The 22,279-nt window shown below is 38.4% G+C and overlaps 1 protein-coding gene across 1 annotated transcript in view; it reads left to right on the top strand.

The window, feature by feature from the left end:
* LOC140160822 (uncharacterized) overlaps nucleotides 1-22,279 on the top strand; it is an 84,980-nt gene that overhangs the window by 40,358 nt on the left and 22,343 nt on the right. The window contains 1 exon segment of the mRNA XM_072184132.1: nucleotides 19,123-19,215. Coding sequence (XP_072040233.1) covers nucleotides 19,123-19,215 — 93 coding nt within the window.

Raw genomic sequence — 22,279 nt, forward strand, 5'->3', positions numbered from 1 at the left:
TTTACACATTTGTTGGTCACGCATGTGTACACCATTGTACCAGTGGTACCACGGGGCATTTAACCAAATGAAAGTAGAAAAAAATGGAAATGTGATGAGCACTCGTTCTTTAATTTTTGTGCATTATGACAGTTGAAATCTAATCTGCAGTGTAAACATATCAGGTTACACTATGCACAATTATTTTCACAAAATGGGATTTACCTGGCTTGAAAAATTGATGAAATATCAGCAAAAATTGCTATAGGCAGGAATAGATGGAATATGTGAGTGACTGGTTGTATATTAGAGAGGGGGGAGCAGATGGTCACCCATAATGCTTTGTGATTTTTTTTAAATAAGAGGTCATTTTATGTGTGAAAGTATGGTAAAAAGCTTCAGCTTAGTACCTTTAAACTATACATGTTTCATTTTGTTACAGACGTCTCGTCACAAATAAGGGTCCCAGGAATAAAGCCAGGAATCAATTTGTAAAAAAGTATGTGTGCCAATTTAAAAAAATAAGTGTGTTGTTACAGTTCAGTTCAGTATAATTTATTTATCCACTAAGTCATACAAAATATAAATATAAATATATAATGGAAGGATGGTCAAAAGAGAGCACAGCTCGAAAATATTTGGCCACCCTATAACAAAGAAAATGTTGAAAAGTGCAAAGAGACTAAGGACAAGTCACACAAGACAAAAAGAGAGACATGGTGAAAACAACAAGAAGACAGGACAAGTGAGACAGACAACATACGTATGTTGGCATAGACAAATGAAATATGAATCAAGACTAATACACATTGAAAAGTATAGAATAATAATTATTACAATAAACATTTGTACTACAAGAGATTACTGATTTGATAATAAATGAATCTTATAAAGTGACTTAAACCGCTTGATTGATGTTGAATTGCGAATAGAAATATCAATGTTGTTCCACAATTTTGCAAAGATTGCAAATAACGCTGCAGGCATGCTGCAATTTTCAGAGGTTTCAACAGTAAACAATGGATTCAGAATATGATTTTAGATGCTTCACAACATGCTGCTTTGTACAGAATTATCTATTACCAGTACAGGTACATGTACTGTACATGGATGAGGTCTTCATTGGGGTAGCGTGAGTCCTCCTATTGGATGGGCACCAACTATAATGGAGGGGGGGGGGACACAGGGCTGATTGAGGGGCACAAATTATGGTATTTTTCGGCAATTGTTTTGTGGGATTTTCTAATTTTTTCAATGTTGCCCTTATGAGGCTATGTCACTGGAGGTCTTCTCAGTGAATTGTGGGTAGATGTAGTATGCCAGCTCTGGTTGAAATAGATGGTAGGACACTCCTGAATGACAAAATATGATTATGCAGGATACCTTAGATAGCTGTGTGGTGAAATGAAATACAGGTAACTGAATTTAGGAATTCGGAAATGTATTTCCAGAAAGGACAAAATTAAGCTAAATTAAATATTATTATAATTTGTAATCGAGTCATTTTGAATTTAAGAAAAAGAAAGAAAATTAAACATGCTATGATGCTAGTATTAATTGCTAGCGATTCATATATTTATAAGTAAATTTTAAATTTTAATTTTTTTCTGAAAGTAAAGGAATAACATGCTTGAAAAGCTATGATTTATAAGATATAAAACAGAAGAACAACATCAAATTGTTCTTTAAATTGAATACAATGGACAATGGTAAATCTTTATGCAGTAGAGCTTTGGTGTTATTCTGGAATTTAGAAAGAAAACCGCCAAGAAATTAATTTTAAAAAAATCACACATGCACAGAAAATGTGGTTTTATCGGACAGTGCTGTATCGCCCTAATCAGAGTGGCTCTGTACCACAGATACTTGTTTGTGGGCGATATATACATAATGCGGTGTCAATCCATCTTGTAAAGGGGGAGACATCATTCTGGCCTGAATTAACAAAAAGTGGCTCATTTTGCCAAAAAGTGTGGGGGGGAGATATGCCCCGTCTCCCCATCAGTTTGATGCCCCTGGCGATAAGCACTCCTCTATCCTTGTTGTCCCCCAGTCGGAACTCTTGCCCCCCTGTTTTCCCCCCAGTAAAAACCCAAAATTGCACAAATTTCCACTTTTTGTTGCAATTTTGCACAAAATTTGTTGATTTTGTCCCCCCCCCCCCCTTGAAATTCACTTTGCCCTCCCAATGCCCCGAAAAAAATGTCTGCCGCCGCCACTGATCACAAGTCTTGAAATTAGTGGTAGGACACGCCTAAACAAATGAAGTAATGTATTTAAGATGTAATCTATGCATTTTGAAACAAAAAATATAAGCCTATACAGTTATTGTAGAAAATGTGCTTTATAATCGGACAGTACGGTATCACCCTAAGCATAGTGGCTGTTTATCCAACACTGCTCAATATAGATAGATAGTTAGAGGGTGATAAGCACTCCCCTCTCCTCGTTATCATCACAAGAACCTTCAATGTGACAAGCTTAAGTCAGACTTTTTATTGAAGAGGAAATCCCGGAATTCGCGCCAAATGTGCTATCTATGATGTATAGTCGTACAGGTTGTCCCATAGTGCTTGGTCAGTCACAAGCAATAATAGTTGAGATGTGAGGAGTGCACTGGGTGCAAGGCTCATCATGGGACAAACTTGGCTCTCAAGCATGCTCATCTGACTACACAGTTCTTTAAACCTAATAGGCTTCTATGTGTCTAGAATGACCTTTGAGTGTGGTGGGTACCTAAACTCATACTCCATTACTTGAGGTCAAATTTTGAGCTATGTATGTTGAATAGAGGTACCTGAACTGTGCCACAGGTAATGAGAACAATTTGTCTCATAATGACAAGATATGACGAAAATGCATGGCTTCTACTTCATATACATGTATGTATATACACCCCGGGGGGTCACTCCCATTGTGGCCTGTACACCATCCGCGATAATCAACTTTTGAAAAGCACCCTAAACAAGGATTTAACCCTGGGCTAAAACGACACCCTAAACAGGGATTTCATTCCTAACATCAAATTTCATACCCTAAATTTCATTTCCGCGTATTTAAAAATTACAATTTTGCTACCCTTTTTCCAATTTTTCATGTTTTGACACCCTAAGCGCGACACGCAGCGTGATCGTGCCTACCCAATAAAACTACCCTTTTACAGCGTTTTTCATTATCGCGGATGGTGTACAGGCCACAATGGGAGTGACCCCCGGGATATACACACACGCTGTAGTCATTCATACTTTACAATTTAGTAGAAGAATAAGCAATTGTTTTGAAATTTGTTAGATGGTAGAATCAGTGTTCCTGAATAATAATTTTTGAATATGTATTATCCCTGAGGTTTGAAACAAAATGTGTTTATACAATATACATTTTGTACTATACCCCAAGATTCTGTAGAATTCCATCTACAAGCACTATAGGTTGTTGCCTTGCACCACTGAGTCCCGGGTTCAAGCTCCGTTCGTGCTCAAGGACTGTATGCGCACTTTATAAGTTATCCCGATCCATGCTCACTCTCGCAGGTTTGCTCTGGGATCTCCGGTTTCCTCCTGCTTGCAAAATCTGTGATTGTTGTTTAGTTATCAAAAACTTTTATTGGAATTTGGGGGCTGTTACAGATAATAGGTGGATGTTACAATCTTGGGTGCGGATAGGTTTACGCCGGGTTTCGGCTGCAATGGGCCTAGTTGATGAGATCTGATTGTGATGATTCACCAGTGGCAGCGAAATTACAGTGCTTTGAATCCTCTGGAAAAATGAGCTGTATAAATCCAAAATTTATTTATTACGCCTCTAAATGAGTTTTTTTTTTTTGACAAAAGAGACTTTTAAAAGGCAGACACCCTCCATGACCTCATACACATCACTCTTGTTGATGAAAGATAGAGGAACCATCTGAAAAGTCAGAGGTATATAGGAATAATTTCTTGTTTTTGGGTCAAAAGTTATAAACTTGAATCTGAGACATGAATAAAGAATGAGTTTTTTTTATGTTAGCAGGTAGGGGGAAGGGAAACTGGGGGACGTCTATAATTGCAGGGGTGTCCACAGTTTTTCTGTATTTCCAGGTGTGTGTTCATGTGTGCTGGTCTTCACAAATGCACCCACATATTCATGTCTTTTCCCATTTATTTTACAGTTCTTCCTCATACATTATTCCACTACAATACACAATAATGTACCTTCAGCTTTACCAATAGCTCAAACACACAAAGAATACAGTGTGTAACATCAATGCTGGCTTCTGATATCATTTTACACTAACTATCATTTATCCAGAGCCTTACAACATTTGCTATGTTATAGATCCCCCTATACACAGTCTAATTACGGAAACCAAATAACGTGTACCACCTGTGCGTTATGCCTAGCATTATAAGCTAATGTATATAGCCATATAAATACATGGGACACTCATGAACAGGATGGGACAAAGCTTATCGCCGCAAATCTATGGGATTCAACCTCAAAACAAAACATTATTTGTCCCATTTGCAAGTTGAATCCTAGCCTCGATGATGCTATCGCATAAGTCATAATGATGTTATCACCAAGCTTTGTTTGATTTAAGAAAACTTACTCTGAAAGCTTTGTGTATGTTTGAACTTGTGGGCTCGGCTCTTGCCGGCAACATGCGATTTTCATCATCTTTCTAATTAGGCAGGAAATGTTCGAGCGACTGTTTTCAAATCAGAAAAATCTGGTGCGGATCCATTAAAAGCAGAGAACACTAAAGGGAGGTACTGTGTTACGAGCAACCAACTATGTCTAAATAGTTTTATGAGGCTCAGAACAAAGTGTGTAGACATTTATTAGCAGCAAATAAATGAAAGGGTTGTTCCAATTTCTTGTTTTTGCTTTTTTATTTCTTTTTAAACTTTGCAGTTGATTATTTTGTGTAATTTGGAATTACGATGATTCAGAGATTAGGCAGGGTTTAGCAGGATTTGGGGTTAGTAGTTAATGTGTCCTGCGTGACACCATGCTCTTGGTTTCTTGGGATGTCGGGATGCTTGGATGGAATCATTGCCATGTTTGTAATGAAGTTCTAATTATTATTGTGCATGAGTTTGATATGTTCAGGTTGGCACAGTGCATATTTTCATTTGTTAAAACCAATTTTAATTTATATATAACACGGTGTAATGTCACCGTCTTTTATTATGTTCAAGATATTATTGATCAAAGATGTTATAATTATTTGACAAAAAATAGGATCATCATATCATAGAAATTTATCAGATACAGAAAATGACTCAAATGTTTATCAACATGAAAACTGGAGACACATTGAGTGTATGACATTATACAAAACAATTATTTGTTATATGAAACTCCAACAACTTCAGGGGGGACTCCATCGAGGGCACCACCCCACAAAAGGACCCCACCCTATTACTTTCATGACTTTTGTCATCCTAATAATTTCCTCAGGTATGAATGTATAGAGTTGGATACAGATTTCTTCAAAATAAAGTGCTTGTTAATTACACTTTATCACATTTTTGAAGAGTTTTGTAACCAAACTGATTTAAAAATGAACACAGACCTGAAGCCATAATTACTTTGTGAGGAGTTTGGAATTTCCAAACTGTTCACCTTATTCCTCAAAAATAATTTGCTTCTATGTAAAAAGTGGACTTAATGCCCTTAAAATGGTCTTAATGTGGCTCTTTTGAACAGTTTAATGTGAAAATGTTGTCTCTAATCTACAATTAGGATTTATAAAAAAACATAAACAAAGCAAAAACAAAGAAGATAATTCAGATTGTCCTATACCCCAGAACAAAAATGATGGAGGACAAGTAAACATTTTTTCCTAGCCTAATTGACTTGGATTTCTATAACTTTGAAACTAGCTTCCAGTGAGTATAAGCCATAACAACAATCCACCCACCACCGCATACATGAATCAGAGGATTTCAACGCACTCCACGTATCCTGTTGAGGCTCTAATGGTAATGATTTGTAACAGGCAGTTTCTGCCAAGGCAAATTTCTGGTGTGGTATCGCTGATAGTCTCTAGGCCTGATGTTGTGTTTGCCACCTAAGCCAGGCTTCCCATGTGTGGATTTTGCTAGCACCGTTGCGGTGTTTTCAACTACCTTTCATAAACACCAGGAGCTTATTCCTCTCTGAAAAGAAGAGATTTCCCACCAAAAATCTGTTGCCAGATTGGTTTTCAGATTCTAGTAATCTGAATAGTACAGATTTCCTATTTGCATATACAAATTGAATGTACCATGCATTGGGATATTCCAGTTAAAATCCATACACTCCCAATGGAAGACACAACCTTAATCTCCCACACAGGGAGTATGAATTTCAAATGGGGTTACCTGAATGGGTGACTCTATTTTAAATCTAAACCCCCTGTGTGGAGGTTAAGACCAAGTCTTACATAGGGGGTGAATTTTAACTGAAATAACCCATACATTTGGTTTCTGTAAAATAAATATGGGGCAGTGTTTAAGTATGAAAGGGATCATGTACTTGTCAAGTAGGTGCCCTCCCCCCCCCCATTTCTATGTAAAATCACATGCAAAAATGCTTTCTTTTAGGCAGATCTGATTCAGAGGTGAGCCTACTGCCCAAAAGTGGGGTTCAATTCCTCCCTTCCAAAAAAACATGAAAATTCAGCCTCTTTTGGGACTTTTTAACAGCCACCTCAGCCTCAGCTGAGTCATGTGAGTGTGTTCCAAACCATTTGGGGTTGGAATTGAAGTTTTTGGGTACACCCCTAAGATTTTTGTTCCCGATAGTGATATTGATACATGTAGTCCCAAATGACATATCAGTAGGAACAGTGAAGGGGTCCTGGTACAAAAAGTATTAGGTATGTCCCTGGGTGGGGCTTCATGATAAAAGTGTTTTTGAAGAGCATAATACAGAGATTAGTGCTATGAATTATGTGATCCAATTTGTAGGCATAAATATGATAATAAAAAGTATAAAGTTCACTGTCGCAACTTAGCTTCATCATACAAAAGGAGCACATTTATTTTTGCCCCACCCAACGTATTTCCCATCACTGGAATAATTAAATCTGTAATAGACTTGGTCAGTATTATTCCGTATTAGACCATGTGGCATTTTGTAAACCCGGAATCAGGAAACAGGGAACTCTGGCATCTATTTCTCCTGGGAGTGGAGGATTTAGAAACACAGGATGGCACAGTCAATATGGCAACAGATGGGTATTGCCAGCTGTCTTGTGGTGTTCTATCAAATTGACAATGAGCATGATACAGGAGGCTGAATGTTCAATGTAAAGAGGGTAACAAGCTTGTTTGGCAAATCATTCTTGTGAAGCTGATTGGTAAGAGTGAATAGTGCAAGGGGGGGGGGGCTGGGTGAAATTGTTTCAAAAGGAAGTTTCAAGTTGGACAGAAATAATTTCACAATCTTGGCTATCTTGTTGGGTCTTTGTTTTAGTTTAACATATAATTTTGGGGTTAGTTTTCAAAATACTGTGGTGGCACCAGGATTATTTTTGGAGGAGGGGTATTGGGGTGGAGTACGCGGCAAAGTTGACATTTTCATAATTTCAGGTTTTTACTGGTGTGTGGCAAGACTGGGGGAATTCCCTCCCTGTCTAGAAGAAAAGCAGAAATGTGAGGAATGTCCAATTTATGGGTCTTTTAGAGCTGAAATGACCAAAATCAAGGGTATTTTTCAGTGCTTGGTTTTCTTAAAATTCAGAGGACTTTGAAGCTGCGCGGTCCAGAAATAGGGGTCTTTCCAGGGGAGCATATCCGTATGGTCATTTGTGTTAAGGGGTGCCTATCCTTTTACGGCGCGGGTGTGGCTACCTCTGACCAAAACCTCCTGAAAGTAGGATTAACATTTTTACTCTTGCCTAATTGTAGGTGAAGTTGTCGAATTTGGAAATCATGGTTTAGCATGTACGAATGGGAGCTTACAGTTGATAATGGGGATATCACAGAGCAAAATATGATCAGAGCTCAGAGCAAAGTGCTCAGCTGTGACGTACCTGGTGTGAAAATAAACTCATTAAAAAAACCTGACACTTAAATATTACATTAGAACCAAGCATGGGTTTTCAATTTAATGTATGTGAAATTGATTTGCATGTTGTCAACATGTGATATGTTGAGATAGTTCTGCATGGATGGGTGGTGTATTTGATCCATCAGCGCTGACTGCATAGTGAACTCCACAGCCAATGTACATGATGTACATGTACAACTAAAATACAGGTAGAGACTTTAGTGGGAGTTGCAGCTGCGGGGGCAAGTTATTTTCTGGTGGAGGTGTATTAGGTATTCGAAAAGTGCTATCTGGCTTGATATCTAGTGCACATCTATGGCAATTTCTTCCCAAAATTTTGTTGTTTTTTTGACCAGAAATCCTGATTTGGGGGTGGGGAGTTTTTTATACGGGGGAGGGGTGGGGAGCCTACCCCCCTGCATCCCCCTGTGTACTGGCCTGTTTCTATAAGGATTTAATTTCATAGAAGTGGTAAGCAGCTTTTGGAGCTAGAGAAAGTAAATTACCACGTGTCCAGTTTTTGTCTCGCCTGAACTTTGTTCAGGATGGGACTTAGTAATCACTATTTCTGTCTGTCCGTGTGTGGGGGTGTGTGTGTGGATGGATGTATGTATGTGTGTCCGTCCGGAGCTGTATCTGGGGAACCGTAAGACTTATGGCGACGCTACTTGTTGGGAGGAAGGGTATCCAAGTTTGCTCCGTAACCGTATGTTTTCGGTGAAAAATATGCAAATTAACATAGCTAATTTGCATAATTTATGCAAAAAAGCAGCGCAAATTGATAGCGGAGTTTGTGGACAGACTATCTCAAGATCCGTCGGGCGCATGGTAACGAAACCTGGTGGCAGCTATGATACACATCTGCTGATCACCTGATTAGTTTTTCGGCGAAAAGTATGCACATTTAGTTGTTAATTTGCATAATTTATGCATAACGATTCTACAAATATGGTTGGAAATCTGAAGAAATCCGCCTTGTGGAGCTGTATCTGGGGGATTCAGTAAGAACCCTAAGCCCTATGATGATGAAGCGTGGTAGGGGGTAGTATGACCAGAGGATCTCAACCCGATTCGATTTTCAGCGCAAAATATGGTAATTAAGTACCTAATTTGCATAATTTATGCATAAAATGCAAAAACCTATTTTCTCAGAGACTAGGGGTTGCACGTTCTTCAAACTTGGTGGGTGGGTGCATCTTCACCCCAGACAGAACAAGTTTGTGTTGGTTAGTGCGTCAAGGTCATCCAGGGGTCATCTGAGGTCAAATGACTAAAAACTGTCGTATGGGCACGAAACGTGGTGGGTACGGTCAACATAATGTGGTAGGGGTAGTATGACCAGAGGATGCACACTAGTACCCCCCCATGTGGCCCCTCCCACACACTCAAAGTTGAGGGGGGGTCAAAAAGTTAATGAAATATTGGTTTTATATTGCGCATTACATATATCAATTTCGGTCGTGTAGGCCAAGTTATTAGGCCAAAAAAAGACTTTGAAGAATGTCTCTCATGTACAAAATGTCTAAAACAGGTTCACTAAGCCCTATGATGATGAAACGTGGTAGGGGGTGGTATGACCAGAGGATCTCAACCCGATTCGATTTTCAGCGCAAAATATGGTTATTAAGTACCTAATTTGCATAATTTATGCATAAAATGCAAAAACCTATTTTCTCGGAGACTAGGGGTCGCACGTTCTTCTAACTTGGTGGGTGGGTGCATCTTCACCCCAGACAGAACAAGTTTGTATTGGTTAGTGCGTCAAGGTCACCCAAGGTCATCCAGGGGTCATCTGAGGTCAAATGACTAAGTAAAAACTGTCGTATGGGCACGAAACTTGGTGGGTACGGTCAACATAATGTGGTAGGGGGTAGTATGACCAGAGGATGCACACTAGTACCCCCCATGTGGCCCCTCCCACACACTCAAAGTTGAGAGGGGGGTCAAAAATTTAATGAAATATTGTTTTATATTATGCATTACATATATCAATTTCGGTCGTGTAGGCCAAGTTATTACGCGAAAAACAGGCTTTGAAGAATGTCTCTCATGTACAAAAGTATAGGAAACTGAATAATTAAAACCACCTTTTTAGGGTGAAGGAAGTATTTTTTCAAAAAAAATGTCTAAAACAGGTTTTATGTCAAAAATGGTCTCTTTTGGGGTGCTACATCGAGTCAAATGTTCACAAGATTATTTCGGGGTCATCCGAGGTCACCCAGGGTTCATCTAAGGTCAAATCACTAAAAACCGTCGTATGGGCATGAAACTGGGTGGGTACAATCAACATTTAGAGTCAAATGTTAGGAAGATTATTTCGGGGTCATCTGAGGTCACCAGGGGTCATCTGAGGTCAAATTACTAAAACTGTCGTATGGGCATGAAACTTGGTGGGTACAGTCAACATTTCGAGTACAATTTTAGGAAGGTTATTTGGGTTCATCCGAGGTCACCCAAGGGTCATCTGAGGTCAAATTACTAAAACTGTCATATGGGCATGAAACTTGGTGGGTACAGTCAACATTTAGAGTCAAAGTTTAGGAAGGTAATTTGGGGTCATCCAAGGTCACACAGGGGTCATCTGAGGTCACATTACTAAAAACTGTCATATGGGCATGAAACTTGGTGGGTACAGTCAACATCTAGAGTCAAAGTTTCGGAAGGTAATTTAGGGGTCATCCAAGGTCACCCATGGGTCATCTGAGGTCAAATTACTAAAAACTGTCATGTGGCCAGCCGAGACCCACCAAAATTTAGGGATCAAAGGTCAAATTCCAATATTGGTCCAAGCAAGCTCAAATTGAACAGGCAAATCGCCATGGGTTGTTGCAGGTTCATTTACTTCTACCAAAAGTAATCGTAAAAGCAGGCGATCGCGAAAGCAGGCGAGACTCGTGGTTCGAGAACCGCCTTGTTCGTAAAAATGGAAAGTTTGTCTCCAGATTGCACAAACAAATTGTGCTGCAGTTTGTACTTGAACAAGATGGTATTCTTATCTTAGCTTTACAACCACCAAATTTCATTGATATCGGTCATTAAGTTCTGAAGACAAATTTAAATTATCACAGTAGTCAAAAATGACCCCAATGCAGTCATTTTGACTCCATTTTCAGGGTCAACTATACACCGAACCCAGAAGTGTCAAATTTGACCAAGGTGATCAAGTGAAAAATTTGACCCATATTCTAGTTAAAAATGACTACATTTAGGGTCAAAAAATGATTTGACCCCTAATAGAGTCAGTTGAAAAATAACCCTATTAGTGTCAAAAAATGACTATATCCAGAGGTTATGATTAGAAAATTACCCCTAATGTGGTTGAAATGACTACAATCAGGGGTCCCGGTTAGAAAATGACCCTGAACGTGGGTCGAAAAATGACTATTTGGGGTCATTTAAATATGACCCTTTTAGGGGTCAATTTAATATGATGTCAACAACTGAAAATGACCCGACAGTGGTTGATTTAACCACCAATAGGGTTAAATAAAATTGACCCCGTAAAAGGGTTGATATTTTGACCCCGTCGTTTTAAGTGTGTATGCACATTTGTACTTGAATCACTATGCAGTGTGTTGACCGTGAGTATATGTTAGGAAAATATGTGATTCAATAAGCAAAATAGGTCAACTGATGTGCAAAAATCTAATGTTTCAGTTTCATTTCACAATCTCATTATAATGTAGGCCTACATTTAAAGCCACAATTTTTCCGTGTTACAAAATGTAAATTCTGTGTTACAAGTTGGATGATTCCATGATTTTCCGTTTTACATTATAAAGCACTGAAAAGTGAATACAAACATGTTTTTAAAAGTGTAATTTGTCTTATATAATTATATGTACCTTTTTACTGTAGTCTCCCCTCAACATCCCCATTAAAATTAAGCATCATCAATTGTCTTGTGTGTACTTCCGATAGCTGTATCGGCCAGAATCTTGCATCGTAGGCCTAGAATAAATGCTAGAATGGATTGTTTAATGGTTGATTACTGCTAAATTATCACTTTTCTTTGTTTTCTTTTGCAAATCAACACAAAAGTTAGACATTTTACAGAGTTTTTTACTATTTTGTGGCATTTTCAAATTTCCGTGAGCAAACCCCGAATTCTGTGAATTTTTCTGTTTTTCCGATACGGAAAAATCATGGCTTTAGCCTACATATGCACTGCCAGAGGTGTAACATCATGGTACATGAGCCCAAAATCAAAGAAAATGTAAAAGTGAAAATGGTTGAAGAATGATCAAAGCCCAAGAAATTTGGTGCCCAACCCAACCCAACCCAATCCCCACCCCATACCCCATCCCCACCCCATACCCCACCCATTAGGTGACTCAATGTGGTTTCTGCATGCTATTCATTGTAGTGAAACTGTTGGACATGTTGCTCATTAATATCAAATTTTGGTGGGAAAATGATTCAAAATACATTAATTTGATATTCCTAAAGATCATATCAGAATGCAGGTTCAAAAGGTGTTTGGAAGAGTAAAACCGTTCGCCCCCCCCCCCCCTCTGTGAGGTGTTGTCCATTTCTATGGGTACTTTGAAAGTACAGTATTGACCCAAGCCAGGGTATTTGGTTTCTAGACATGCCCAGGTGCACTCTACACGTTCTTATCCTTAGCGAAAAAGGCTCAACAATATGGGAAATGTCAATTCTCTAGCCCTGTTCTCTAGATGGACTTTCCTGTAAACTTCAGCCTACTTATAAGACCTTCTGGAAACATTAAGGCGGGCTGTCAGGTGTGCTATTAAATTGCATTCTTTAAGAAGTTTAGGAAATTGAGGTGTGCTGTAAAAACAGCCAGGACTGGTGATTTAAAGTGTGCGTTCGCACTTGTACACCTTAAAACTCAATTCCTGCACATCAATTTTGATATTCATTGAAAAACCATACAACATTGGATACTCTTGAAATGTCTAGAATGTATAGTTTATGACTTGTTATGAAATTAGGTGGATCTTTTGTTGAATTTTTATCAATGAAAACTGATGGGTACCAATCATTTTGATACAACTTGCATGTGCTACATGTGCTATAATTTCCATCCTACATAGTCTAGATTACATTTATATCCAACCCATAAAAAGTGCAATGTTGCATTAACTTAATAGTATAATTGATTGAATACTAACCATGCCAATATCTGAACAAGTTCGACATTCTGATTTCTGTGGGAAGTTTTTGCCTTATTCCCAGGGCTGTTTTATTGGTAGGTATGGGACCACTCCCCAATTCACTGTTGGCTTGTGCTTGGACATTATTAAACAGAACTTGCCAGAAAAAAAGCTTGTGCTTGGACACTTCAGGAGTATAACCAGAAGTCGTCAGAAAATTAATTTGTTGTGTAGACTTGTTTGAACCAAAGACCAAGAGGCATATTTGAACAGTTGACCTTGGCAATAAAAATCCTCATTGGACAATAGATTTCTGGCAGTGCAGAGATTCAACTTCTTCCTTGTTGTGTATGTTGTACCTTTTGACCATTGACAATACACCTGTTGATTGTCTGGTTGTATATGCAAGAAGGATCTTCTGTTGCAGCTGACTCACTACACACTCAATCACCACACTAATTAAAAGCTAGTGCATTAAAACACAACAGTAACAAGAGTGGGGCAAGGGGAGCCCCCTGTGATACACCCTTTTTCAAAGTCATTTTCATTGCTTATTAACCTTATTTGTGGGGATATAAGAAGGATCTTCTGGTGCACCTGACTCAGTTATATGTATGCATACTCAATCACCAGGCTAACTGCATGTAGTACATTAAAAAACAACAGCAACAGAAGTGGGCCAAGGGGTAACACCTGTGATACACTCCTTTTTCATAATCATCATTTTCATGGCTTATGTACTTCCTTTGCTTGGATATAAGGATCTTCTGGTGCACCTGATTCAATTACATGTATGCACATTTAATCACCAGACAATACATTAAAATAAAACTGCAACAGGAGCGGGGCAAGGAAAAACACCTGTGATATATTCTTGTGTATACCTCACTTCCATATAGGTAGTAATACAAGAAATGACCTTGAATTATCAAGTCAATTTTGGCAGTGAATGAGATTCAGCTGATTGGAAGACTTAAGGTTCTGGGATAGAATTCAACCAGGTGGCATTCTGAAACTTGTTCCTCATTTTGGCAAATATTAATATTACAAGAAATGACCTTGAATCATCAAGCTGTTGAGCTAAAAAAAAGTTTTTCCAAATTTGAGCTTAAAGAGCTACAATTGTCAGAGTTTGAGGCTCAAAGAACTGGAGCAGATTCAATTGTGGGGCTTATAAGGAGCTGCCGGAGAGCCTGAAAAAGGGACCCTTGACCGCCGCACATACCCGTACCACCTTAACATGTGAGTGCCCCCCCCTGGAAAATTGGATGAAGCAGGTGGTACCTCTTTCATGATAGAGAATTCATTGCTTGTAATAGAGAGTTTCTGATCACTGTGGTAGTCGGAGTTGACTGCAAGTTCAACTAATTTCATTTTACAAAAAGGATAGATAAAAAGATTATTTGAGTTAACAGTAAACAGATAGACATTAGTGAGAAAACCTATAAATGCTACAGCTAAGTTGAATAAAATACATTTGATTGGGATTTACTAATAAATTGAATAGATTCAGTTCAGCTGTTGGACGGGAACAGAGCTGACATTGATCTTTCATTCGGGCTCATGCGACCCGCAGCTGCCATACAAGGCTTTTAAGAAGATATGAAATAATTGATTAGGATATTGTCATTTACTTTATTTTCACATAAAACCGTCAGTGTAGATGGGTCTTAGCATTTATGTATTGCCAAGTCTCAGGGGCTGGTTGGCATCAACATTTACTATGTACATTGGATTTTTCCTGATCCCACCTGCGTCACTCACTGTTGTATATATTTATAAACGGGCAAATCTACTCGTTTTAACTCAATTTCCAGGAATGTAGAAACACGTTATCAGAGTTCCTTCCAGATTGAAGCAAATTGATGTAAATATTATGGCCCAGCCTAGTCAGACCCCTAATTAGTTAAGTACATTGAACCTGTACAAAATACAGAAGAGCAAGTGGTCCATCATGTTTCAATGTCACCCATGAAATTCAAACTGATGTAACCTACGAATAAGTACAGCATATTATTTTCTGTAATCTTCATTTCTCATCCACAGTAGTTAGTATAAGCTTGAACATGACCTACACCATATAGACCCTGCCATCCAGGGTCTATGCCTACACCAAATGCATGGATCTTCCTCAAATAAGATAAACTGCTGATAGAACATACTTTAGTTGTTAGAGATCATTTAGTGAAAGATGGAACCCTGGATGTGAAATGATTTTGGACAGGGTGTATGAGTTAACAAAATGTTAGTGGCAGGCCTGGAATGGAAAAAATGTGGAAAGTGGGAAGCTCCTTCCCGGGAAATTTGGAAGTTTGAAGGGAAATTAAAGTCCTTAAACAAAGAAATACATAAGAATTTGGAGGGAAATTTTGATCATCTTCCAGGGAAATTTTCATTTTTTCTAGCCCTGGTTAGTGGATGGGGTCATGTTCAGAATAACCATATGAATATGAATATGATGATGAAAAACAAGTTTTTGGGTGTGGTCCATACACAAGCATGTTGTGGTTAAAGAACTTTGTCCTGCCAGATGAGCATGTCGACTGCACAGTACCAGAAGTGGGTAAGTGCAATAGCTGCCATGTGTAGTTGAGTACAATATACTGTGTGTAAATTGCCAAAAGTTCACAGGGCAGCTATTGTAGGCTACTCACCCACTTCTGGCACTGAGCAGTCGAAGTTATGACCTCAATCAGGTTCAAGTCAAATCGACAAAATTTGGGAGGATTTCCACTCATATAGATCCCAATATTGGGTTGATCCTCTTTGGTTGCCAGTGCAGGATGCTATCATTAGTTTGTTGTAAAATATTTTGTAATAGTCATTCCATTGATTTAGTAATCTTAATTGTAAACAAGTTGTATGTGAAGCCCGGGGTGTGGTGAGATGTGCAACATGGATTCAGAGAACAAGCCTAGAAGACATACCAAATTTGATGAAAAGAGACCTAAAAATATATCTGATGTTCTGAATTTGGAATGATTGTTGTTCAAAATTTTAGGACTTTTTTTGCTTGTTGTAAATTTGCTTGCAAAAAAGAGAAGAGGGGAAAAACGGTAACTTTTCCAGATTTTTTGGGATAATTTTAAATGAGCACCCCCTTGTCTGACCCATTTGTTAGAAATATGTGACTCATAGCTAAACCTACTAGAATCTGCCACACGAATCTGTACCCACCTTTCTGCTAACCACCACCCAAGTTGGCACTATTGCTCCTCCTGATTGGTCAATTACATGATATAATAATCTGAGTAACCACTTGAAATTGAGCTTCTAGATCTTTCAGGAATTTGAAGCTGAATCTGCTTCAAATCTGCAGACTATTCTTACCATATCTCTGATTGGCTAAATACATGGTAAAGCCCTCTTTGTAACCAATCAAAATAGTTGTTAGAAGCTATAATTTGGCTGGTAATGCCCATAAATATGGTAACTACTTTCTTGTGTTGACATTTTACAAACAAGTCCTGTGTTACAACATGGGACCATGGGACTTACTAAGTGTAAAAAGTTTTAACTGGCTATTTCTCTCAGTTGGCCTATTAGCATCAATCATCTTGTCAATCCGTCATTTAAGCCGCCAATCACGACTCAAATCCTTGCTGTAAACTTACTTAGGCTAGCTAAGGAATGAGACACATGGATGATGAAAATACTAGTCAATCTGAACAAAGTGTGTCAAATCACTGGCAAGTGACGCTAGCCACAGATTGATTCTAAAGGAATCTGTGCCCTACTATCTTTCTCTCAACCATACTGTGGCTATGAGATTGGAAACCACCAAAAATCATGGTGGTCAAATGACAAAAGGGCCCACATTTCCCCCCGCATTTTTCTTTCTTAATAATTGGTGAAAAACATCGTAAGTCGCCCAATTGGGCGATGAAGTGCTGGGCTGGGCAACTGTGGTGAGGCAGGAACCAAGTAATTTACCTGAATACCTGACTACATGGGTGCATATATGTTCACAGGACCCATGATGATGGAGACTTCATTTCCCGACACATCCTTCACATGACACAATAAATGTAAACAGTCTGACATTTTCAGCCCTTGTTAACTCAAGTTGAAGGGTTGCTTGATGGACTGGACTGAATAGCTATAGGGTGGGTTGGTTGGTTTTTACCGAATCGCATTATTTTTAGTTTTTATATGCGTCAGAGAAAAAATATGCCAAAATAGTAGCATTTTCTGGGCTTGTTAACTCAACTTGATGGGTTGCTCGACGGAAGACTGGCTAACTAGGGTGTGTTGGGTTGGTTACGGAATCAGCTATAAATGTGCACCAAGTTTTTTATTTTTGGTTTTTTAAATACATGTGTCAGAGAAAAAATGCCAGAATGATAGCATTTAATGGGCATGTTAACTCAACGTGAAGGGTTGCTCGACGGATGGACTGACTGGCTGGGTTGGGTTGATTTGTTACCGAATGGAAGATAAATACACACAAAGTTGTTTTTTTCTTGCGTCAGAGAAAATATGGTAACTGAAACATTTTCAGGGCTTGAGTAGTTGCGTGACTGACTGGTTGGGTTGTTAGTTTCACCATGCTTTCACTGAATCAAGGATGAATGCACATTGCACAAAAATTCTTACTTTTTAGTTTTTACATGCGTCAGAGAGTAAAATGGTAAATAAACAGGAATACTGAATCACTTTGGTAAAGAATAATATGAGGGGTAATACTAGAAATTTGATGAAAACTTTTTAGCAGCTTGTTGATTGAACAATAGTGATCACATTACTTGTAGGATTTTATGAACCATCGTCATGCAAAGATATTTGAAGACTGGGATTTCAAAGTGTGGAGGTGTTGCTGTATATGACAATGCCTATACTTGCATAGGTATTGCGTCCAATCAGGAAGCAGCTGCCTCATTTTCCTTTGAACTTATCCAAATGTAAAATCCTACAATTGGCTATTCCATTTAAAGTCCACACTAACCCTGTGGAAGATTTAGCTAAAGTCTTCCACAGAGGGAGTATGAGTTTCGAATCGAATATACTGTTGGGTAACTTCTATTTGAAATACCCACTCCAGTTGTGGAAGATAAAGGAAAAGCCATAATACAGAGGGAGTATGGGTTTTAAAATGATTAACCCTGACCAATTACATTTGAAAAACATACTCCCCCTGTGGATTTTCAATGGAATATCCCAATATACCTTTAGATTGGAAAGTGGCTTGCCCATCGATATATTACATGTAAATAACTAAATATTGTTACTGTATTGGTAACTTAGCTCACAGACCTTCTTTCTAGGGTCTGTGCACAGCTAATATATGCACAGGCAGGATACAAGATCTCTAATTAACTCAAGATCCAATTGCTATAATTGGAGTTCATGACATTACTGAGTTCAAATAAACACGAAAGGAAGCACGACCCGAAAAGTAAAAAAAAACATTTCTTCTTTCTTGCCCACTGTTGCTGCAGAAGTGGACAGAATTTTGTTTCACTTCAACTAGTGTGTGTCCATGTTTCAATGTCTTCAATCTTGTTTGTTTCCACGTCTTGAGTCCACATCTTCTATAGGCAGGTAGTCTTCTCTTCTTGAGCATCTTCTTCCAATGTCTTGTCTGCTATTTTTAGAAAACCTTCTTTAGAAGTACCTACGCAGTACCTATGCAGGTACTTGATTTCCTATGCAGGTTCTTGACCTATGAAGTACCTATGCAGGTACTTTTCTCTTGTTGAATTTCTTCTCCAACTGTATTGTGCATTCTTTACAGCTTCTAGAAAAGTTTTCTTCTTTTACTGCTGTAAGCAAACACTTTCTATACTGTTGAGTATCTTCTCTCCCTTTATACATACAACTTTGTAGAAAAGACATGCTAACAATAATTATACTTAAAGAAAAGGTGATTTCTTTAGTTAGCATTTTGTAGATGGCTTACTCTCTATGGTCATTGGATTAGTGTAGCATCAGTTTGCAGCTACTGGAGTGTTTATTTTGTTTTTTCAATTTCACTATTTTTTATTTTGATTTATGTTACATACAGGATTTACAAATAGATGAATCTAAAGATAGTCCTACCAGAGATGGGGTAATTGTTTATAGATCAAACAACAACAACAATACAGAAAAAGACAAGGTATGTTGGATTGCAGTGCTGATGATGTAATGCAATGAATATGCATGAGTAGCATGAATATGCATATTTGAAGGTGGCAGTTAGAATTGTGTTCAATCAATCACATTGCACAGGGTTCATTTAGATGAGGTGTTGTGGTTGCACATCGCAGAGATGGAGCATGATCTTTTTCTAGGGTGTGATGATTTCGACATTGGTGACGGCTAGTCGTGGTTGATCTTTATGCATCATTTCATACTGAACATAGCTGAGCCTGTTTATCATGTTCAAAAAATTATACATGATTAACTTAACTTCAAATTACGGGAGTTGACTGCTCAGTGCCAGAGGTGGGTGAGTGCAATAGCTGCCCTGTGAACATTTGGCAATTTTCCCACTGTATTTTGTACTATATACTACACATGACAGCTACAAATGGCAGCTATTGCACTTACCCACTTCTGGCATTGAGCAGTCAAAGTTTCCATTGCGATATTCCATTTGAAATCTACCATCCCTCTGTGGAAGTCTTCCACAGAGGGAGTATGGTTTTTCAAAAGGAACGGACTATTATGACCTATCCATATACCAAAATTGGCCTAGAAAAATGGGTCATTGATATACCAAAAGGCCAAAAATGCTCCCCATGTTTGCGACACTACCGTATGATCATTTGTACTGCAGGCATGAGTAATTTTCCTGCTTTTTTGTGGTCCAAATTTCGCACTTTCTTTTAATTTCAGCCCATTTTTGGCCTTTTTAGCATCATTTCACACGCTTTTTCAGGCTTTTTTCAAACTTGTCAGGGTTTTTCATGGATGATCATTCTCATGCCTCAGTGGTACTGAGTAACCCCCCCGGGTTGCAATCTTCATTTAGATTCATGTACATTACTCAATTTGGCGGATTCAGACAACTGTGGTCATCCTCAGTTGCAGTAAAATGTCATCCTCGGTTGCAGGTATCCCCATGTAGGCAGTAAAAAGTCCGATCACTGTTCCAGTTGCTGGCCATACATCCCCTATGGAAATAGGTAATTGGTGGGGTGTAGATTTCAAATGGAGTCACCCATTCAGGTAGCCCCCATTTGAAATTCACACCCCCCGTGTGTGAGTTCAAATGGAATAGCTTATTTGCACGTCTTTACAAAGGCACCCCCACACAGAAGCACTCACATGCCATTGCATGAGTAACTACACCTATTTCACTTGGGACTTATCAGATGAGAGCAAGCATTTCTTTCAGTCTACCGTAATAAAACTTGGTAAGCATTCAAAATAAGAAAGTTACCGTCAAACAACAAAATTACGATCAGCAACATAGGTGTTTCCCAGATTAGCACCTACTTGTTGAATCAACACGACATTTGCTACTGAAAGGGTAATTATAGGGTGTGCCCTATCCGCTTTGCCCACGAAAAAAGAAATGTATTTCTTCTCTTCCACCTTAAGTGTCTTGTAAGAGATCTCCAAGTGTTATTGCATGTGTAAAAGGCAGGAAACGCCTGCAGAAAAACTAGCAGTGTTTAAACGAACTTGACGATCAACTCGAAAAGTGTAAGCGGTTTAGTTAATGACATTACTGAATTGAGTTAAGTAAGCATAATTATGAGAACCAGACGCTGGGTTGCCCAGCCCAAAGCCAAGGAATTAAGTATAGATTGACATTTTTAAAACGGGATCTGTTTTGTGTGCGTTTTTGATTTGACCTAATTGAGGCGTAACGGGGGAAATAAGTGCCAATGGAAACAGGCTGTCAAGTTACATTTTTGAGCGAACAATTTAACCTTTCTTGAGACTTCAATAGGAAGTTTCCCAACTTTTATCAAGTTATTATTAGCAGTGTACTTTATACCAGGAGTGTGCAAAAGACAGGCCAGCACACAGGATTATTTTGTGGATGATGCGGAAGTGGGCTTCACTCCCCCCACAAAAAAGTGGTCCTTTTGCTTTCTAATTTTACAGAGGAACTCTGCTACCTACAGCTAAAAGAAAATGGTATATCTACTTTTTACCATGTTGTTGGGTAGGGTCATACAGGGACATTTAAAAGACATATGGGTTATGGCCTATGTAGTATTATCCAGAACCCCTTAATTAATACAAAGATTGGGGCTATTTTAGGCTCTGGAAACTCGCTGAAACACATATCAGGAAACATTACAAGGTTAACACTAGGGACGATAAACTCTACAACCAAAATGTTGCTTTGAAGCATGGGTATGACTCATTTATAATGTTGCTATACCTTGGGACATTGATAACAAGGTTTTTGCTCTTTATTAAAATTATTTGTATAGGGAGGGTTCCCATGGTATATACAGTGCGCAAAATAATTACAGTAACAGTTGTGTTCACCCCTGTATCCTAAACAAAGATCAGTGTGTTCAAAATTAAAACAAGCAGCTAATACCTGTAGCTCTGATTTAAGACCTCATTTGTTGAAATTGGCTGAGAATTAGAGAAACAGTGATCAAAAACCAAAGTTTTATGTTTTAATCAATGAAAGCATAACACTAGTTTTAATGTGTTAATGGAAAGCACAGCGCTAGTTCTCTTGTTCAAGAACTCTTTGTGTATAAAAAAACAAGAGGGTATGCAATGGAGTAAACTGCAACTTTTGAATTTACATTTTCCTTGGGTCAATGAATGAGATACTAAATATGAGCTAAATGATGCATATATTGCTGCTTGTTGCAATTATGACATATCTGTTTATTTGTTTAGGATATTCAGGGGTGAACATAACTGGTACCTTAATTCTATTGCACACTGTGGCTGACTCCCAATATAACCTTACAGTTCGGACTGTGAATTTATATCTGCTCCAAACGAAGCTGAGTATGTGTGAAAATTTTGCTGGAAAATGATGAAAAATAAGCTTGACTACAGATTTTTTGGGGAAACTTAGGAAAACATGTAACCAGTTTGAATTTCATACTTGAGACTTGAGCCTAAAAATGCTGCCTTTTTCAACCCTGAACCCACCTTTCGATTACCCCAGGGCAGCTTCTGCCACTTAACAGGGTAAAAACTTTCTGATCCAACAATTTAAAAAGCCCACAAAGATTCAATATTCACATCCT

The sequence above is a fragment of the Amphiura filiformis genome, chromosome 9 (genome assembly GCF_039555335.1).
Source record: "Amphiura filiformis chromosome 9, Afil_fr2py, whole genome shotgun sequence".
In the NCBI taxonomy this organism is placed as follows: domain Eukaryota; kingdom Metazoa; phylum Echinodermata; class Ophiuroidea; order Amphilepidida; family Amphiuridae; genus Amphiura; species Amphiura filiformis.